Source organism: Bubalus kerabau, chromosome X, assembly GCF_029407905.1.
Source record: "Bubalus kerabau isolate K-KA32 ecotype Philippines breed swamp buffalo chromosome X, PCC_UOA_SB_1v2, whole genome shotgun sequence".
NCBI lineage: Eukaryota > Metazoa > Chordata > Mammalia > Artiodactyla > Bovidae > Bubalus > Bubalus kerabau.
Window position 1 is genome coordinate 9,175,247 of NC_073647.1, and position 18,963 is coordinate 9,194,209.

At 42.0% G+C, this 18,963-nt stretch overlaps 1 protein-coding gene and 1 long non-coding RNA gene across 3 annotated transcripts in view; one reads left to right on the forward strand and one right to left on the reverse strand.

Annotated features, from left to right (window-relative positions):
- LOC129639765 (uncharacterized) overlaps nt 1–18,963 on the forward strand; it is a 315,100-nt gene that overhangs the window by 37,279 nt on the left and 258,858 nt on the right. The gene's annotated exons all lie outside the window — the stretch shown is intronic.
- Nucleotides 14,641–18,692, reverse strand: LOC129639762 (cancer/testis antigen 47A-like). The gene is made up of 3 exons (XM_055564998.1): nt 17,060–18,692; nt 16,063–16,204; nt 14,641–15,038 (listed from the first exon to the last, which is right to left on the reverse strand). Exons 1-3 carry the CDS (start codon nt 17,724–17,726, stop codon nt 15,026–15,028), a joined length of 822 nt encoding a protein of 273 aa, XP_055420973.1. The 5' UTR covers nt 17,727–18,692; the 3' UTR covers nt 14,641–15,025.

The following is an 18,963-nucleotide window of genomic DNA, read 5'->3' on the forward strand; positions in this document are numbered from 1 at the left end:
GTTATGCCTTCTCTCTTCTCAGAGTGAACTTCTATTAGGTCATTCTTATTCTGAGCACTCAGCATTATTAATTTTTCTCACAGTTAACAGGTCTGTTTTTAAACACAAGTTATTTTTTCATGCCCAGAGACACATTCTTCAAAGCATTCAGCTTGTTTGAAACTTGTTTGATCTTTGCATATGAAAACAAATACAACAGAACCTGTTCTGTAGTCTGTCATGGGGAGGGCAATCAAATAGGATATTGACAATTCAGACTTGAAGGTTTTCAGAGAAATGAAATGTTCTTAAGAGGTGGTGCAGGGCATAAAGGGCCTCCACTTAGGCATGCCTGAGCAAGCTGATGGCTTCCAGGTGGGTATTTGTATGGGGAAGAGGTGGTATTGAAGTTTTGTATATGAACACCTAGGAAGCAAAGAAAGTGAGCAGTGGGAGGGTATTGCAGTAGAGGGGGCAAGATGGTTCGTATTTCTACTCCAGTCTGGACTAGGGACTAGATCCAAGTACTATAGCAAGATGGGCTATTAGAATGAGGCATTTTTGGAATTACAGGCCAGTATCACTGATGAACATAGATGCAAAAATTCTCAACAAAATTCTACCAAACAATTCAATAACACATCAACAAGGTCATACACCGTGATCAAGTTGAGTTTATTCCAGGGATGCAAGAATTCTTCAATATATGGAAACCAATGTGATACAGCCTATTAACAAATTGAAAGATAAAAACCATATAATAGATGCAGAAAAAGCGCTTGACAAAATTCAGGTCCCATTTGTGATTAACACTCCAAAAAATGGGCATAGAAAGAAGCTACCTCAACATAGAAATGTCCATGTATGACAAGCCCACAGCAAACGTACTCAATGGGGAAAAACTGAAAGCATTCCCTCTAAGATCAGAAACAAGACAAGGGTGCCCACTCTCACTACTACTCTTCAACATAGTTTTGAAGTCCTAGTTATGCCAATCAGAGTAGAAAAGAAATAAAAGGAATCCAGATGGGAAAAGAAGAAGTGAAGCCTCCCTGATTGCAGATGACATGATACTACACACATAGAACCCTAAAGATAGTATCAGAAAATTACTAGAGCTAATCAGTGAAATTTGCAAAGTCACGGGATACAAAATCCATACACAGAAATCACTTACATTCCTATATACTAACAATGAGAAATCAGAAAGAGAAATTAAGGAACCATTCCCATTCACCATCGCAACAAAAAGCTTAAAATATCTAGGAATAAACCTACATAAGGAGACAGAAGGACTGTATAACAGAAAATCATAAGACACTGATGAAAGAAAGCAAAGATGACATGAACAGATGGAGAGATATTCCATGTTCCTGGGTTGGAAGAATCAGTATTGTGAAAATGACTATGCTACCAAATGCAATCTACAGATTGAATGCAATCCCTATCAAAATACCAATGGCTTTTTTGCACAGAACTAGAATTTTTTCAGAATTCATATGAAGACACAAAAGACCCCAAATAGCCAAAGCAGTCTTGAGAAAGAAGCATGGAGCTGGAGGAATCAGCCTTCCTGATTTCAGATTATACAACAAAGCTACAGTCATCAAAACAGTATGGTACTGGCACAGAAACATAGATACAGACAAATGGAACAAAATAGAGAGCCCAATAATAACCCCCGCACTTATGGGTACCTTCTTTTTGACAAAGGAGGCAAGAATATACAATGGAGCAAAGATAGCCTCTTCAATAAGTGGTGCTGGGAAAACTGGATAGTTACATGTAAAAGAATGGAATTAGAGCATTTCCTAACACCATACACAAAGGTAAACTCAAAATATATTAAAGAGCTAAATGTAAAACCAGCAACTATAAAACTCTTAGAGGAAAACATAGGTAGAACACTTGATGACAGAAATCAAAGCAAGGTCCTACAGTAATGGAAATAAAAACAAAGGTAAACAACTGGAAACTAATTAAACTTAAACGTTTTTGCCCAGCAATGGAAACTATAACCAAGGTGAAAAGTCAACCCTTAGAATGGGAGACAATAATAGCAGATGAAACAACTGACAAAGGATTAATTTCCAAATATACAAGTAGCTCATACAATTCAATACCAGAAAAACAAATAATCCAATTAAAAAGTGGAAAAAAGACCTAAACAGGCATTTCTCCAAAGACGACATATAGATGGCTAACAAACACATGAAAAGATGCTCAACATCACTCATTATTTGGCTCACTCACTCAGTTGTGTTCGATTCTTTGCGACCCCGTGGACTGCAGCACGCCAGGCTTCCCTGTCCAGCACCAATTCCCAGCACTTGCTCAAACTCACGCTCATCAAGTTGGTGATACCATCCAACCATCTCATCCTCTGTTGTCCCCTTCTCCTCAGCGTCTTTTCTAAGGACTCAGTTCTTTGTATCAGGTAGCCATAGTGGTGGAGCTTCAGCTTCAGCTTCAGCCTCAGCCCTTCCGATGAGTATTCAGGACTTACTTCCTTTGGGATTGATTGATTGGATCTCCTTGCAGTGCAAGGACTCTCAATGAGAGTTCTCCAGCACCACAGTTCAAAAGCATCAATTCTTCTGTGCTCAGCTTCTTCTTCTTTTTTTTTTTTTTAATTTTATTTTATTTTTAAACTTTATAATATTGTATCGGTTCTGAAATATATGGAAATGAATCTGCCACAGGCATACACGTGTTCCCCATCCTGAACCCTCGTCTCTCCTCCCTCCCCATACCATCCCTCTGGGTCGTCCCAGATCACCAGCCCCAAGCATCCAGTATCGTGCATCGAACCTGGACTGGCGACTCGTTTCATATGATATTATACATATTTCAATGCCATTCTCCCAAATCATCTCACCCTCTCCCTCTCCCACAGAGTCCAAAAGACTGTTCTATACATCAGTGTCTCTTTTGCTGTCTCGTATACAGGGTTATTGTTATCATCCTTCTAAATTCCATATATATGCGTTAGTATACTGTATTGGTGTTTTTCTTTCTGGCTTACTTCACTCTGTATAATAGGCTCCAGTTTCATCCACCTCATTAGAACTGATTCAAATGTGTTCTTTTTAATGGCTGAGTAATACTCCATTGTGTATATGTACCACAGCTTTCTTACCCATTCATCTGCTGATGGACATCTAGGTTGCTTCCATGTCCTGGCTATTATAAACAGTGCTGTGATGAACATTGGGGTACACGTGTCTCTTTCCCTTCTGGTTTCCTCAGTGTGTATGCCCAGCAGTGGGATTGCTGGATCATAAGGCAGTTCTATTTCCAGTTTTTCAAAGAATCTCCACACTGTTCTCCATAGTGGCTGTACTAGTTTGCATTCCCACCAACAGTGTAAGAGGGTTCCCTTTTCTCCACACCCTCTCCAGCATTTATTGCTTGTAGACTTTTGGATCGCAGCCATTCTGACTGGCGTGAAATGGTACCTCATAGTGGTTTTGATTTGCATTTCTCTGATAATGAGTGATGTTGAGCATCTTTTCATGTGTTTGTTAGGCATCTGTATGTCTTCTTTGGAGAAATGTCTATTTAGTTCTTTGGCCCATTTTTTGATTGGGTCATTTATTTTTCTTGAATTGAGCTGTAGAAGTTGCTTGTATAGTTTTGAGATTAGTTGTTTGTCAGTTGCTTCTCTTGCTATTATTTTCTCCCATTCTGGAGGCTGTCTTTTCACCTTGCTTATAGTTTCCTTTGTTGTGCAGAAGCTTTTAGTTTAAATAGGTCCCATTTGTTTGTTTTTGCTTTTATTTCCAATATTCTGAGAGGTGGGTCATAGAGGATCCTGCTGTGATGTATGTCGGAGAGTGTTTTGCCTATGTTCTCCTCTAAGAGTTTTATAGTTTCTGGTCTTACATTTAGATCTTTAGTCCATTTTGAGTTTATTTTTGTGTATGGTGTTAGAAAGTGCTCTAGTTTCATTCTTTTACAAGTGGTTGACCAGTTTTCCCAGCACCACCTGTTAAATAGATTCTCTTTAATCCATTGTATATTCTTGCCTCCTTTGTCAAAGATAAGGTGTCCATAGGTGCGTGGATTTATCTCTGGGCTTTCTGTTTTCTTCCATTGATCTATATTTCTGTCTTTGTGCCAGTACCATACTGTCTTGATGACTGTGGCTTTGTAGTAGAGCCTGAAGTCAGGCAGGTTGATTCCTCCAGTTCCATTCTTCTTTCTCAAGATAGCTTTGGCTATTCGGGGTTTTTTGTATTTCCATACAAATTGTGAAATTATTTGTTCTAGCTCTGTGAAGAATACCACTGGTAGCTTGATAGGGATTGCATTGAATCTATAGATTGCTTTGGGTAGTATACTCATTTTCACTATATTGATTCTTCCAATCCATGAACATGGTATATTTCTCCATCTATTAGTGTCCTCTTTGATTTCTTTCACCAGTGTTTTATAGTTTTCTATATATAGGTCTTCAGTTTCTTTAGGTAGATATATTCCTAAGTATTTTATTCTTTCCGTTGCAATGGTGAATGGAATTGTTTCCTTAATTTCTCTTTCTGTTTTCTCATTATTAGTGTATAGGAACGCAAGAGATTTCTGTGTGTTGACTTTATGTCCTGCAACTTTACTATAATCATTGATTAGTTCTAGTAATTTTCTGGTGGAGTCTTTAGAGTTTTCTATGTAGAGGATCATGTCATCTGCAAACAGTGAGCGTTGTACTTCTTCTTTTCCAATTTGGATTCCTTTTATTTCTTTTTCTGCTCTGATTGCTGTGGCCAAAACTTCCAAAACTATGTTGAATAGTAATGGTGAAAGTGGGCACCCTTGTCTTGTTCCTGACTTTAGAGGAAATGCTTTCAATGTTTCACCATTGAGGATAATGTTTGCTGTGGGTTTGTCATATATAGCTTTGATTATGTTGAGGTATGTTCCTTCTATTCCTGCTTTCTGGAGAGTTTTTTTAATCATAAATGGATGTTGAATTTTGTCAAAGGCTTTCTCTGCATCTATTGAGATAATCATATGGTTTTTATTTTTCAATTTGTTAATGTGGTGTATTACATTGATTGATTTGTGGATATTGAAGAATCCTTGCATCCCTGGGATCAAGCCCGCTTGGTCATGGTGTATGATCTTTTTGATGTGTTGTTGGATTCTGATTGCTAGAATTTTGTTAAGGATTTTTGCATCTAGGTTCATCAGTGATATTGGCCTGTAGTTTTCTTTTTTGTGGCATCTTTGTCAGGTTTTGGTATTAGGGTGATGGTGGCCTCATAGAATGAGTTTGGAAGTTTACCTTCCTCTGCAATTTTCTGGAAGAGTTTGAGTAGGACAGGTGTTAGCTCTTCTCTAAATTTTTGGTAGAATTCAGCTGTGAAGCCGTCTGGACCTGGGCTTTTGTTTGCTGAAAGATTTTTGATTACAGCTTCAATTTCTGTGCTTGTGATGGGTCTGTTAAGATTTTCTATTTCTTCCTGGTCGAGTTTTGGAAATTTGTACTTTTCTAAGAATTTGTCCATTTCTTCCAAGTTGTCCATTTTATTGGCATATAATTGCTGGTAGTAGTCTCTTATGATCCTTTGTATTTCTGTGTTGTCTGTTGTGATCTTTCCATTTTCATTTCTAATTTTATTGATTTGATTTTTCTCCCTTTCTTTCTTGATGAGTCTGGCTAATGGTTTGTCAATTTTATTTATCCTTTCAAAAAACCAGCTTTTGGCTTTGCTGATTTTTGCTATGGTCTCTTTTGTTTCTTTTGCATTTATTTCTGCCCTAATTTTCAAGATTTCTTTCCTTCTACTAACTCTGGAGTTCTTCATTTCTTCCTTTTCTAGTTGCTTTAGGTGTAGGGTTAGGTTATTTGTTTGACTTTTTTCTTGTTTCTTGAGGTATGCCTGTATTGCTATGAACTTTCCCCTTAGGACTGCTTTTGCCGTGTCCCACAGGTTTTGGGTTGTTGTATTTTCATTTTCATTCGTTTCTATGCAAATTTTGATTTCTTCTGTGATTTGTTGGTTATTCAGCAGCGTGTTGTTCAGCCTCCATATGTTGGGATTTTTAATAGTTGTTCTTCTGTACTTGAGATCTAATGTTACTGCCTTGTGGTCAGAAAAGATGCTTGGAATGATTTCAATTTTTTTGAATTTACCAAGGCTAGATTTATGGCCCAGGATGTGATCTATCCTGGAGAAGGTTCCATGTGCGCTTGAGGGAAAAGGTGAAATTCATTGTTTTGGGATGAAGTGTCCTATAGATATCAATTAGGTCTAACTGGTCTAGTGTATCGTTTAAAGTTTGTGTTTCCTTGTTAATTTTCTGTTTAGTTGATCTATCCATAGGTGTGAGTGGGGTATTAAAGTCTCCCACTATTATTGTGTTATTGTTAATTTCTCCTTTCATACTTGTTAGCATTTGCCTAACTATTGCGGTGCTCCCGTGTTGGGTGCATATATATTTATAATTGTTATATCTTCTTCTTGGATTGATCCTTTGATCATTATGTAGTGACCGTCTTTGTCTCTCTTCACAGCCTTTGTTTTAAAGTCTATTTTGTCTGATATGAGTATTGCTACTCCTGCTTTCTTTTGGTCCCCATTTGCATGGAAGCTCTTTCTCCAGCCCTTCACTTTCAGCCTGTATGTGTCCCCTGTTTTGAGGTGGGTCTCTTGTAGACAGCATATGTAGGGGTCTTGTTTTTGTATCCATTCAGCCAGTCTTTGTCTTTTGGTTAGGGCATTCAATCCATTTACGTTTAAGGTAATTATTGATAAGTATGATCCCGTTGCCATTTACTTTATTGTTTTGGGTTCGAATTTATACACCGTTTTTGTGTTTCCTGTCTAGAGAATATCCTTTAGTATTTGTTGGAGAGCTGGTTTGGTGGTGCTGAATTCTGTCAGCTTTTGCTTGTCTGTAAAGCTTTTGATTTCTCCTTCATATTTGAATGAGATCCTTGCTGGGTACAATAATCTGGGCTGTAGGTTATTTTCTTTCATCGCTTTAAGTATGTCTTGCCATTCCCTCCTGGCTTGGAGAGTTTCTATTGAAAGATCAGCTGTTAGCCTTATGGGAATTCCCTTGTGTGTTATTTGTTGTCTTTCCCTTGCTGCTTTTAATATTTGTTCTTTGTGTTTGATCTTTGCTAATTTGATTAATATGTGTCTTGGGGTGTTTCACCTTGGGTTTATCCTGTTTGGGACTCGCTGGGTTTCTTGGACTTGAGTCATTATGTCTTTCCCCATTTTAGGGAAGTTTTCAACTATTATCTCCTCAAGTATTTTCTGATGGTCTGTCTTTTTGTCGTCTTCTTCTGGGACCCCTATGATTCGAATGTTGTAGCATTTAACATTGTCCTGGAGGTCTCTGAGATTGTCTTCATTTCTTTTAATTCGTTTTTCTTTTTTCCTCTCTGATTCATTTATTTCTACCATTCTATCTTCTAATTCACTAATCCTATCTTCTGCCTCTGTTATTCTACTATTTGTTGCCTCCAGAGTGTTTTTGATTTCATTTATTGCATTATTCATTATATATTGACTCTTTTTTATTTCTTCTAGGTACTTGTTAAACCTTTCTTGCATCTTCTCAATCCTTGTCTCCAGGCTATTTATCTGTGATTCCATTTTGATTTCAAGATTTTGGATCAATTTCACTATCATTATTCGGAATTCTTTATCAGGTAGATTCCCTATCTCTTCCTCTTTGGTTTGGTTTGGTGGGCATTTATCCTGTTCCTTTACCTGCTGGGTATTCCTCTGTCTCTTCATCTTGTTTATATTGCTGAGTTTGGGGTGTCCTTTCTGTATTCTGGCAGTTTGTGGAGTTCTCTTTATTGTGGCATTTCCTCGCCGTGTGTGGGTTTGTACAGGTGGCTTGTCAAGGTTTCTTGGTTAGGGAAGCTTGTGTCGGTGTTCTGGTGGGTGGAGCTGTATTTCTTCTCTCTGGAGTGCAATGAAGTGTCCAGTAATGAGGTATGAGTTGTCTATGGTTTCGGGTTTACTTTGGGCAGCCTGTATCTTGGAGCTCAGGGCTGTGTTCCTGTGTTGCTGGAGAATTTGCTTGGTATGTCTTGCCCTGGAACTTGTTGGCCCTTGTGTGGTGCTTGGTTTCAGAGTAGGTATGGAGGTGTTTGATGAGCTTCTGTCTATTAATGTTCCCTGGAGTCAGGAGTTCCCTGGAGTTAGGGGTTGGACTTAAGCCTCCTGCTTCCAGTTATCGGTCTTATTTTTACAGTAGTTTCAAAACTTCTCCTTCTATACAGCCCCATTGATAAAACATCTACGTTAAAGATGAAAAGTGTCTCCACCGTGAAGGCCACCCAGAGAGGTTCACAGCGCTACATGGAGAAGAGAAGAGGGAGGAGGGAGTTAGAGCTGACCCGAATGAGATGAGGTGGAATCAATAGAGGAGAGAGCAGGCTAGCCAGTAATCACTTCCTTATGTGCACTCCACAACTGGACCGCTCAGAATGTTCACGGAATTATACGGAGAAGAAGGAGGAAGGAGACAGAGTTGGCCAGGAGGATAAAAGCGGGAATGAAAAGGAGGGAGACAGATCCAGCCAGTAATCAGTTCCCTAAGTGTTCTCCACCGTCTGGAACACACAGAAATTCACAGAGTTGCATAGAGTAGAGAGGGGTTAGGGAGGAGACACAGGTGACCTGGTGGAGAAAAAGGAGAGTCCAAAGAGGGAGAGAGCAGTCAAGCCAGTAATTTCGCTCCCTAGTGAAAAATGGGTCCTGAAGATTGGGTTCTTAAAGGTACAAAATTGGTAACAAATACATAAAAGCAAAAATTAAAATTCTAGAGTAGAGTTTGGAATTTCAAAAATACAATGTTAAAAAAAAGAAGGAAAATAAAGAGAGTGGAAAAAAAACAAAGTCACAAAAATTATAAAGAAAATATAGGTACAAAATTGATAACAAATACCAAAAAGCATAAATTAAAAATCTAGAGTGGAGTTTGGAATTTCAGATATACAATGTTATATAAAAGAAGAAGAGAGAGAGAGAAAAAAAAGTCACAAAAATTATTTAAAAAATATATGTATATAGGTATAAAATTGATAACAAATACCAAAAAGCTAAAATTAAAAATCTAGAGTAGAGTTTGGAATTTCAAAAATACAATGTTAAAAGAAGAAAAAAAAAAAAACAAGGTCACAAAAATTATAAAAAACATATATATGAAGTTTGCTTTTTAAAAAAAAATAGGGTCTTTTTTTTTTTTTTTGCAAAGTAATAGTAGGTTATAAAAGTGAAAATTAAAGTAATAATAGAGGACTTAAAATTCTTTTTAAAAATTAAAAAAGAAAGAACAATTGTAAAAATAGTAAAAATATATCTAGTACTTTCTCTGGTTTTGTTTTGGGTATTGTAGGGTCAGTTCATTTTCGGCTAGTTCCTTGGTCGACTTATATTTCTCAAGATCTATAGGCCCCTTCCTATGTATTCAGTTCTAACCACAGGGTTTTAATCTATTGCCTGTAGCTTCCAAGGCGGTTCCCTCTGTTATAGCTTCTTCTGTTTGCTGGTCTCTTCAGTGTCTGGTTTCCGCCCTGACACAAAGGGGACGGTGGTGGACACTTTTTTTTTTTTTTTTTTTTAGGCTCACTTGTTCAGTCGCGCTGGGGGAGGGAGGGACGCTGCAAACAAATAACACCGGCGTGTGCTCGCAGTGCCTCAGCCACACTGGGCCTGCCTCCACTCTCGGCACGTGTAGCCTCCCTGACCACACTGCTCAGGCTCTAGGTTGCTCCGCCAGGAACCATCCGTGGCCGGCCCTGGGCTGCTTAAACCTCCCAGGTCTAAGCCGCTCAGGTTCAGGCACTCGGGTAGTCCTCAGAGGCGCAGACTCAGTTGGGCCAGCGTTTTGTGCCCTTCCCAGGTCCGAGCAGCTCAGGTGATGAGGTGTTTGGCGAGCGCGATTGCTGCGACTTCTCACCTCCCCGCCGCTGGGTTATCTAGGTGTACAACCGGCGCACCTTCTCAGGCGGATGTTGACCGTCCAGACTCCCAAGAAGTTTTAGTTAGCAAAAAAGCCTGCTTACAGTTTTGTAGATAATGTCTCTCTGGGGCTGCGATTGCCCCCTTCCGGCCCTGGCTGCCTGTCACCAGAGGGGGACGGTCTGCAGCTGGCTATCTCTGTACAGTCCTTTGTTCCGTGCGCGGGCCTGGTGATGTCTTAGGTTAGGGCTGGCTTTTCGCGTGGTAGATATCCCACAGTCTGGTTTGCTAGACCAAATTATTTTGCTCAGATAGCACTCGGGGTATTCAGGCCAGATCCTTATTCTAAGTGATGCAGCCCGCGCCACGCCTCCCTGCCCAGCCCCGGCTTGCTAATGGCAGATGCAGGCGTCTGCACTGCTTCTCCACTGAGGGAGTTACGGTAGGGCTCGTAATCTGTGGGTTTTAATTGTTTGTTTATTTTTCCTCCCTGTTATGTTGCCCTCTGTGCTTCCAAGGCTCGACACAGATTCGGTAGTGAGAAGGTTTCCTGGTGTTTGGAAACTTCTCTCTTTTTAAGACTCCCTTCCCGGGACGGAGCTCTGTCCCTCCCTCTTTTGTCTCTTTTTTTGTTTTATATATTTTTTCCTACCTCTTTTCGAAGACATGGGTTGCTTTTCTGGGTGCCTGATGTCCTCTGCCGGCATTCAGAAGTTGTTTTGTGGAATTTACATGGCGTTTAAATGTTCTTTTGATGAATTTGTGGGGGAGAAAGTGTTCTCCTCGTCCTACTCCTCCGCCATCTTAGCTCCTCCCCGCCCCAGTGCTCAGTTTCTTTATGGGCCAACTCTCACATCCATACATGACTATTGGAAGAACCATGGCTTGGACTATAGGGACCTTTGTCGGCAAAGTAATGTCTCTGCTTTTTAATATGCTGTCTAGGTTTGTCATAGCTTTTCTTCCAAGGAGCAAGCGTCTTTTAATATCATGGCTGCAGTCATCATCTGCAGTGATTTTGGAGCCCCCCCAAAATAAAGTTTCTCACTGTTGCCATTCTTTCCCTATCTATTTACCGTGAAGTGATGGGACTTGATGCCACGATCTTAGTTTTTTCAATGTTGAGTTTTAGGCCAGCTTTTTTAGGCTCCTGTTTCATTTTCATCAAGAGGCTCTTTATTAGAGAAATGAAAATCAAAACTATAATGAGATCTTGCCTCACACCAGTCAGAATGCCCATGATTAAAAAGTCTACAAACAATTAATGCTGGAGAGGGTGTGGAGAAAAGGGAACCCTCTTGCACTGTTGGTGGGAATGTAAATTGATACAGCCACTATGGAAGACGGTATAGAGATTCCTTAAAAAACCTAGCAATAAAACCACCATATGACCCAGCAATCCCACTCCTAGGCATATACCCTGAGGAAATAAAAATTGAAAAAGACACAGGTACCCCAATGTTCATTGTAGTACACTTTACAATAGCTAGAACATGGAAGCAACCTAGATGTGTCCATCGACAGATGAAGAAATAAAGGAGACATGGTACATATATACAATGGAATATTACTAAGCCATAAAAGGAATGCATTTAAGTCAGTTCTAAAGAGGCAGATGGACCTAGAGCCTATTATACACAGTGTAGTATGTCAGAAGGAGACAGATAAATATTGTATACTAACACATATATACGGAAACTAGAAAGATGGTACCAATGAATTTATTTGCAGGGCAGCAGTGGAGAGACAGACATAGAGAACAGACTCATGGACATGGGAGGGTGGGAGGAGAGAGTAAGATGTATGGAGAGAGTAATATGGAAACTTAATTACCATAAGTAAAATAGATAGCCACTGGCAATTTGCTGTATAACTTGGGGAACTCAAACAGGGGCTCTGTATCAACCTAAAGGGGTGGGATGGGGAGTAAGATGGGAGGGAGTTTCAAGAGGGAGGGGACAAAATTATACCTATGGCTGGTTTATCTTGATGTCTGACAGAAAACAACAGCATTCTGTAAAGCATTTATACTTCAATTAAAAAAATAAATAAACTAAAAAAACCATTTTCAGAAGCATGACGCCCAGTATGCTCAGGAATAGGTGTGACATGGAGTGAAAAGGGAAAGGGGTGATAGAGCAGATATTTAATCTGGCCTGTGTGAAACATTAGTCCTATTTGCAAGGTTCAAAAAAAGAGTTCAGTTGGGGATCCACATGTCTAAAAATATTTGAAATGTTCAAATCAAATGATAAACCATTAAATAAGTTGTATCTCCTTCCACGACAAATGTACCTTCCTAATGAGCTGAAAGGCCAGGTTGGGATTTAGTCTTCTCAGACTCCTCTAAGTTCAGCCCTGATGGCGTGGGAAGAGCTGTCCTCCTTCCCTTCCCCCGCCCATGCCCAGGCTCCTAGGCCAGGCCGCATCCCCTTCTGGGCCTACAACCCCTCCTTGGGCCTGGGAGCATCCACCCCAGCAGTGAGTGCAGTCAGCCCTCCCCAGGACAGGTCTAAGAGGAGCACACGGGCCCTGGAAGCAGGCTAGGGACTGTTCAGGGCTGCCAGGTACCTGGAGCATGGGCTAGCAGGGACACACCCCTTGTTCCCATGGGCTGGACTCCTGGCCCTGGCGGGAGGGGTGTGGCTAGAAGAGGACCAAAGTGGCCCTCTAGAGCATAGAGCTCAAGAAAGAGATATCTCTGCCTGGGCCAGGAAGCAATACTGTTTTAACAACCAGCACAGCAGATTATACTAACAAATCAGAACCAGGTTGAAGGGCCGCAAATTGTCCTAGTTGACCTGCCCTTTCAGTTGAAATCATGGTGACGGGGAATGCTTTGCCTTCTGTCTCACCATGTGGTTCTAGCCATAAGGAATAATATAACACATTTTAAAATGTCAACACTGGTGACCAGAAAAAAAAAAAGTTGTTGGGATCTTAAGTTTGCTTCACTTTAATTGACATTAAATACCTACGAAGAGGAAAATCCATTGCCTAGGGCTTTGGGAAAGAAAGATAAATAAAACCCTTAAGGTCCCAGCCATTTAAAGGTTGAGTGCAGGGGTTGGTTTTGATGGAATAGGTGGATGTAGTGTGTGTATTTGCATGTGCACACAGTTAGAATAGAAGACATGCCACCACAGAACATGACAGTATGTTATCAGTTACCTACAAGAAGGTCAGGAGCCGAGCCCGTAGGAACAAAGTATGCTCCAGCTAGACCATGTTTCAGATACCTAGGAAGCCTGAAGTAAATGCAGAAATGAGCCCGTCTAGTCTCAAACCCCCAGGCCCTTCCCCTTCTCTGATCCTCCACTCTGGTCATCTACAACTTTATCTTTTTATTACCTTAAACAGAGTTCAAAGATTAAGTCCATTTTCTCCCTTTTCATTTTATGTCATTTTATGACATACTTCCCATCTGCACAAAATTATAAAGACTACTATAAACACTATTTACCACCACTCAGTTTAAGAAATGTAAATTACAGACACAGCTGAAGCCCACTACGTATCCCTCCCCAATAGGATCACTGTCCTTGTCTTTCCCCATAGGTAACCACCATCCTAAATGTGGTTTATCTTTCCATTGCATGCCTTTCTGTATGCTTGCATACGCATACATCCTCACAGGCAACTCTGTATGTATCTACTATCCACTCCTGCTGAATGAAGGTTCTCTTAGACTTCGTATACCCGGTATCATGTCTGTGACTTTCTGGAACCAGCTCTGTTCCTGGATATTTTTCTGGTGCCATCCCCTATCCACAGCCTCTCTCTGTCTCAGCCCCTGTGAATCCTAGTTTCCTCGCCAGTCCAGCCCCGACCGTCCTGTTCAATTTACCTCCAGCAGCCCCAAGGCAGTGAACGAAGGCTGGTCACCAGAGGTGGGTCTCAACTTCTCCCCCTGTGGCTGTCAACCAGCGCTTCTCAAACCTTGGCTGCAGCAGAATCCCCTGGAGGGCTTGTTAAAACACACACTACTGGGCCCCACTCCCAGTTTCTGATTCACAGGTCTTGAGTGGGGCCTAAGAATTCGTGGGTGATGCTAATAATGCTATTTTAAGGACCAAACTTTGAGAACCAGTGCTCCAAATCAGCGTCTGGGCTCAGGCTCAGCAGCACCATCTGGCCTCCAGGCAAGCTGGGCCATCCCTCAGGTTTCCTTCAAAAGCACCCAGCAGGACTATGAAATACACATATAACACAAGTCCTGTGCAGTTTTAAATGTTCTAGTAGCCACATCTAAAAAGTAAAAAGAGGGCATCCCTGGTGGTCTAGTGGTTAAGAATCCACCTTGCAGTGCAGGGGACACAGGTTCAATCCCTGGTACAGGAAGATCCCACATGCTGAGGGGCAAGTAAGCCCATGTGCCGCAACTCTGAAGCCCGTCTGCCCTAGAGCTCATGCTCCACAAGAGAAGCCACCTCAGTGAGAACCTGTGCTCCGTAATTAGAGAAAGCTCACGTGTAGCAATAAATAAATTTTTAAAAAAGGAAAAAGAAACTGGAGAAAATAATTTTAATGTTATATTTAATACTAGATTATCTTTTCAATGTGTAATTAGTTATTAAAGAGACTTTACACCACTTTTTACATTTCTAGCACATTTCAACTCAGAGTAGCCACATTTTCAATGCTCAGTAGCCACACATGGCTAGTGACTAGTACAGTAAACAAGATCAGATCTAAAGCCTTGACCCCTATTTCTGTCTTTACAAAACTCTTTTACATACAAATTTTATTTTGGGCTGCAATAAAAGAACTTAAAACAGGCTTATCAAATGGTGGAATGTGATGATGCCTTCCAATGATGTAAAACGGCTTCTCATTTTTAAAGAGATTTAAATCAGGATTATTTATATACATAAATCTATCTACATTTCAGTTTACTACTTTAAAACTTAGTTTTAACTAGAACAAATGCTGTCAAATATATCTGGAAAAGATAAAACCCAATTAGATATTGGAATTTTTATAGATATTATTATTAGACAGTTGCTTTTTGGGGGATGGATTTGGGAAGGAAATCAACGTTAATAATCCCATGGGCTTCTGAAAAATCGAAAAATAACAAACAATGGATCCTTTCTTCTTTCTCTGTCTTCTTTCTAGTCTTCCAAACTGCAGGAAGAAATGAGAGAAAAGGAACGATTATACAGCATCAGTCAGCACCAGAAACTTTCTAAATCTAAGACAACAGTCAGCCTCATGTATATCTGCTGCATCTGAGGGTTGTATCTCAACAAGGAGAGAAGAAAAACACATTTTCCTCTTGTAAAATTCACCCTGGACACTGGGTGCATGTACAACCCGATGGCTTCAATCATGTGATCCTACCAACCTTGTCTCTCTCTTGCCCACAACCATAAATGCTTTTTTTCCCCCCTTCCTTTGAGAGGCTAGTCTGGGACTAAAATCACTCTTTCTACCTTAAAAGCCTGTGCTCACTCCACAGATGATACTCCCTTACCCTCCCAGACCCTCGGTTTCCATATCTACCGTATGAGAAAGAGGCTGTTATTATGAAACACATCACTATGCAAACGAGGGAGAAAATGTTAATCATTAAAAGACAGTACATATACCTTCACTACCAACTCAGTGATAAACAACAGTCATCCTATGACTGTTCCTTTTGACTGTCACATAAAATACAGAAATCTATAACCGAGCAAATATTTAAGTATTAATCACTAAATGTGGTCCTTCTTGAAATTCTGAGCTTTTTGCTATTCGTAAGTAGTTACGTTCTAAAAGGTGTCTTCTCTTAGTGCAGGAGACTGCACTTCTGTGGTCAAGACATGAAGGCCAAACTAGTGCACAGCCCAGTTGCTGCTGCTTTTCGTCACTGTTTTCTCAAGAAATACTGGTCTTACGTACTGACACATTTACAACTTGTTGGTAGTCTTAGAGATAGAGGACCAAAGACCTCATAAGAACAAATGAGAAGCCATGAAGTGTATTTCACTTCATGCTCTTTATATTACTGGGTGCAGAACTGTTCTATAAACATTAGGTAAATTTGAGTTGTTGAACTAATTTCAAACAAACATTTTCTTAATTTACTCCAAGAATTAAAAAGCAAAAACAAAATTGGTAAATGCCTGGGAATAGCTGGGTTATTTTCAAAGCTATACACAGATACCTGGGCTTTCTGGGCCAGTCCTTTGCTGGGTCCAGATCCTTTTCTGGTTCTTCTTGTTTCCTCTTATACTTCTTTTCTTTCCCCTCACTTTTGCTGCCCTGCGCCTCTTCTTTGGAGTTCTCATCCTGGCATTCACCTGTTTCTTTAGAGAGGAATAATAGACTTTGGGACCAGACATTCACAGAAAAAACAAATCCCAACTGATAAGGAATGGCAGGATGTCCAGTACTCTACCCTTAGGAGAAGCAGGAGGACAGAAGCAACTAAGAAAAGAGTAACTGGGGGCCTTCCTTCTGGCAGATGCAACACTTCCATGGCCCTCACTTTGCTGCTGCTTGATCATTTTCACAATGACATTATTTCTTCTTTTCTAGTAAATCTGTCACCCTGTGCTACTGATGACTTGTGGTCCAGGATCAGAGTCCTCTGGGTCTGATGCATTCTGGAAGTTTTGGCCAGAACTTTCTCGCCAAAATATGCTTCACCTCAATAACAAATTCTATGCGGAAGCTCCTGAGTTCCTCAATCCCCTGAATACTTCATTTTGACCAAGTGCTCCTGTATGAGTTCATAATGTTTTGGGATAAACTCTCCAAGAATCTTGACATTCTTAAAAGCTATGAACCAAATATGAGGTCTGCCATTTGCTTGTTCTCTTCCATGTCCTCTCAAGCTCCCTCTCGAACACCTGCTTCCACTGACCTTCACGTGTGGGCTCATAACTGGCACTGATCATCTCAGACCTCTTACCGGGGTTGGTAGAGGGCAGCTTATTTTCCCCCCAAACCAAAGAAATTGTTATGGAGTTGGGCTTCTACTGGGCCCCTCTGGCCTTTGATTCAAGGAGGCCCTGACTCCCGGCCTCCCCTTCTGAGGTACCCAGCCCTCCCCGCCGTCTGAGCCTGCCCCCTCCTCGGGATCCCTGGTCCCCAGACCCGGCCTGCAGCTGCCAGTGTTTCTGTCCCTCCCAACTCCCCCCCACCCCTCGAATGCTCACTCTCAGGGGTGGCCGGCTCCTGTGGCATCTCCGACAAGCTGTGCTCCTCAGACTCCTTGGTGGCCGTCTCCCATAAAGAGGCCTCCTCGGCCTCCTCCGCCGCCTCCTGGGCTTCCTCTGCCTGTTCCGCCTCCTGAGCCAGGGCTTCCTGCGCCGGTCCCCCCACTGGCCCCTCCCCCGGTCCATCTGAGTGCACCTGGACCTCAGAGAACCGAGCCACAGTGGCTGAGCCGAGGTTGGACAAGCGCGGCCGGGTCTGGTGCCGGACCGACCCGTGGTCGTCCTCTGGCGGGACTAGGATGTGGTTTTTGTACATACGGTTCAGAATCGGGTACCTCTGACTCAGGACCGTTAAGCGGTAGCGGGTCATGGAGAAGTGTCGCGAGTCCACCATGAGGTTCACGCCCTGCGCCTGCACCTCTTCCTCCCCCTCCTCGGCCGTCTCGATGTCCGAGTCTTCCTCAGAGTTCCCACCCTCCAGGGCCGCCTCCCTCGGGCCTCCTGAGGCCCCCACGACTCCACCCGCCTCAGCCTCAGGCATGGAGTCACCCCTGCGAGGCTCGGAGTTGTGGTCCACACTGTCGCGGGCTCCGGCCTGGGCCCCCGCCGCACCTGCAGGGCCTTCCTGCCCGCCAGGGGCCAGATCTCCATCCCCCGTGGTAGACATGGCAGCCGCCAGTTACCTCAGCCGGGCGGGGGACGATGGCAATGGCACAGGTGGTGGCACCGGAGGTGGCTGCCCTGAGAGGAGGCTGAGGGAAGTGAGATGGACCGAGGCAGTCACGGAAGGGACCGCAGAGGAGGCCCCACGACCGGGAGGGTAGGCGGCCAATGGCGGAAGCGTCCGACGGAAGTCGGGCCTCAGGCAGTGGAGCCAGGCCACAGTCGAGGGGCGGGGCCGGAACCGTTGACGGTGGCCTGTGACCCCTCGTCACGAGCTTTGGGCTCATTTGCTGACAAACAAGGATTGACGTGCTCTGTGTCCAATGAACGGCCAAGGCCCTTGGTTGTCAAATTGCTCACAATTGCCTACTTGTTCTTTGACGCGCTAGGGTTCTGAAATGTGTGGAGGTCTTCTAGGCTCGTGTCCTTTATGTAATTGTGCAGGAAAGTATTTATGAAGGCATCCTGGGCCATGTGAACTGAGAGAAATTTCCCACCTGGGAATTTCCACCTGGTAATGGCTCATGTGAATAGAGACAGGGTCATAAAAATGTTGTATATCTCAGATGTTAGCAGTACTAAAAACCTCCGCAGAAGAGAAAGAGAATTTGGACAATTTACCTTAGTTAAAAATAGTTGGAAAAGAGTAGACAAATTGAAATGAATGCAGTCAGAACTGAAGGTTGAGAAGTGTTGGAGAAGTTAGGAGCTAGAAGGTGTATAATGAACCCAGACAAATTCACTTAACGCTTTGAAGACTGAATAAAAAAAGAGAGGTTTCTTTAAAGGATCAGGTCATCTCCTAAGTGCTAAGCATGACAGACGTTAAAAGGGCCACCTTCCTAGGATGTTTCAGAGGCAACAGTCCCGGACTTTTTATTGATCTCAAGATCCACTTAGTCCAGACCCCAAGTGTAATTTTGAAAATTATACAGAAATTAACTGCTTTTACAGTCATTCTGTAAAAAAAGTTTTGTAGTACTACAAATGTTTTTTGAAAAAGACATAGCCAATTACATCTGGATGTTACATTTAGGAAAAATACTAATAAGTCTCATAATTGTAAAGAGGGGATTTTTTTTTCCCTTTCATTCAGTTCAGTACCAACCGAATGTCAGTGTTTTTATTTTTCCTCTGTCTCACCTCGGGAATGGAGCATGGTGTTGCTGTAAACCATTGGTTTAAATTCGGAAGGCAATGTCAGTAATCTCTAATCCAAAATTCTCATTATAAAGACAGCA

Excerpts from the sequence above, each read along its gene's own strand:
- LOC129639762 (XM_055564998.1), bottom strand. The coding sequence starts at position 17,726 with ATGTCTACCACGGGGGATGGAGATCTGGCCCCTGGCGGGCAGGAAGGC. Across the intron at positions 16,205-17,059 it reads GGAGCCGGCCACCCCTGAGA|AAACAGGTGAATGCCAGGAT; the intron begins GTGAGCATTCGA and ends TCCTCTCTAAAG.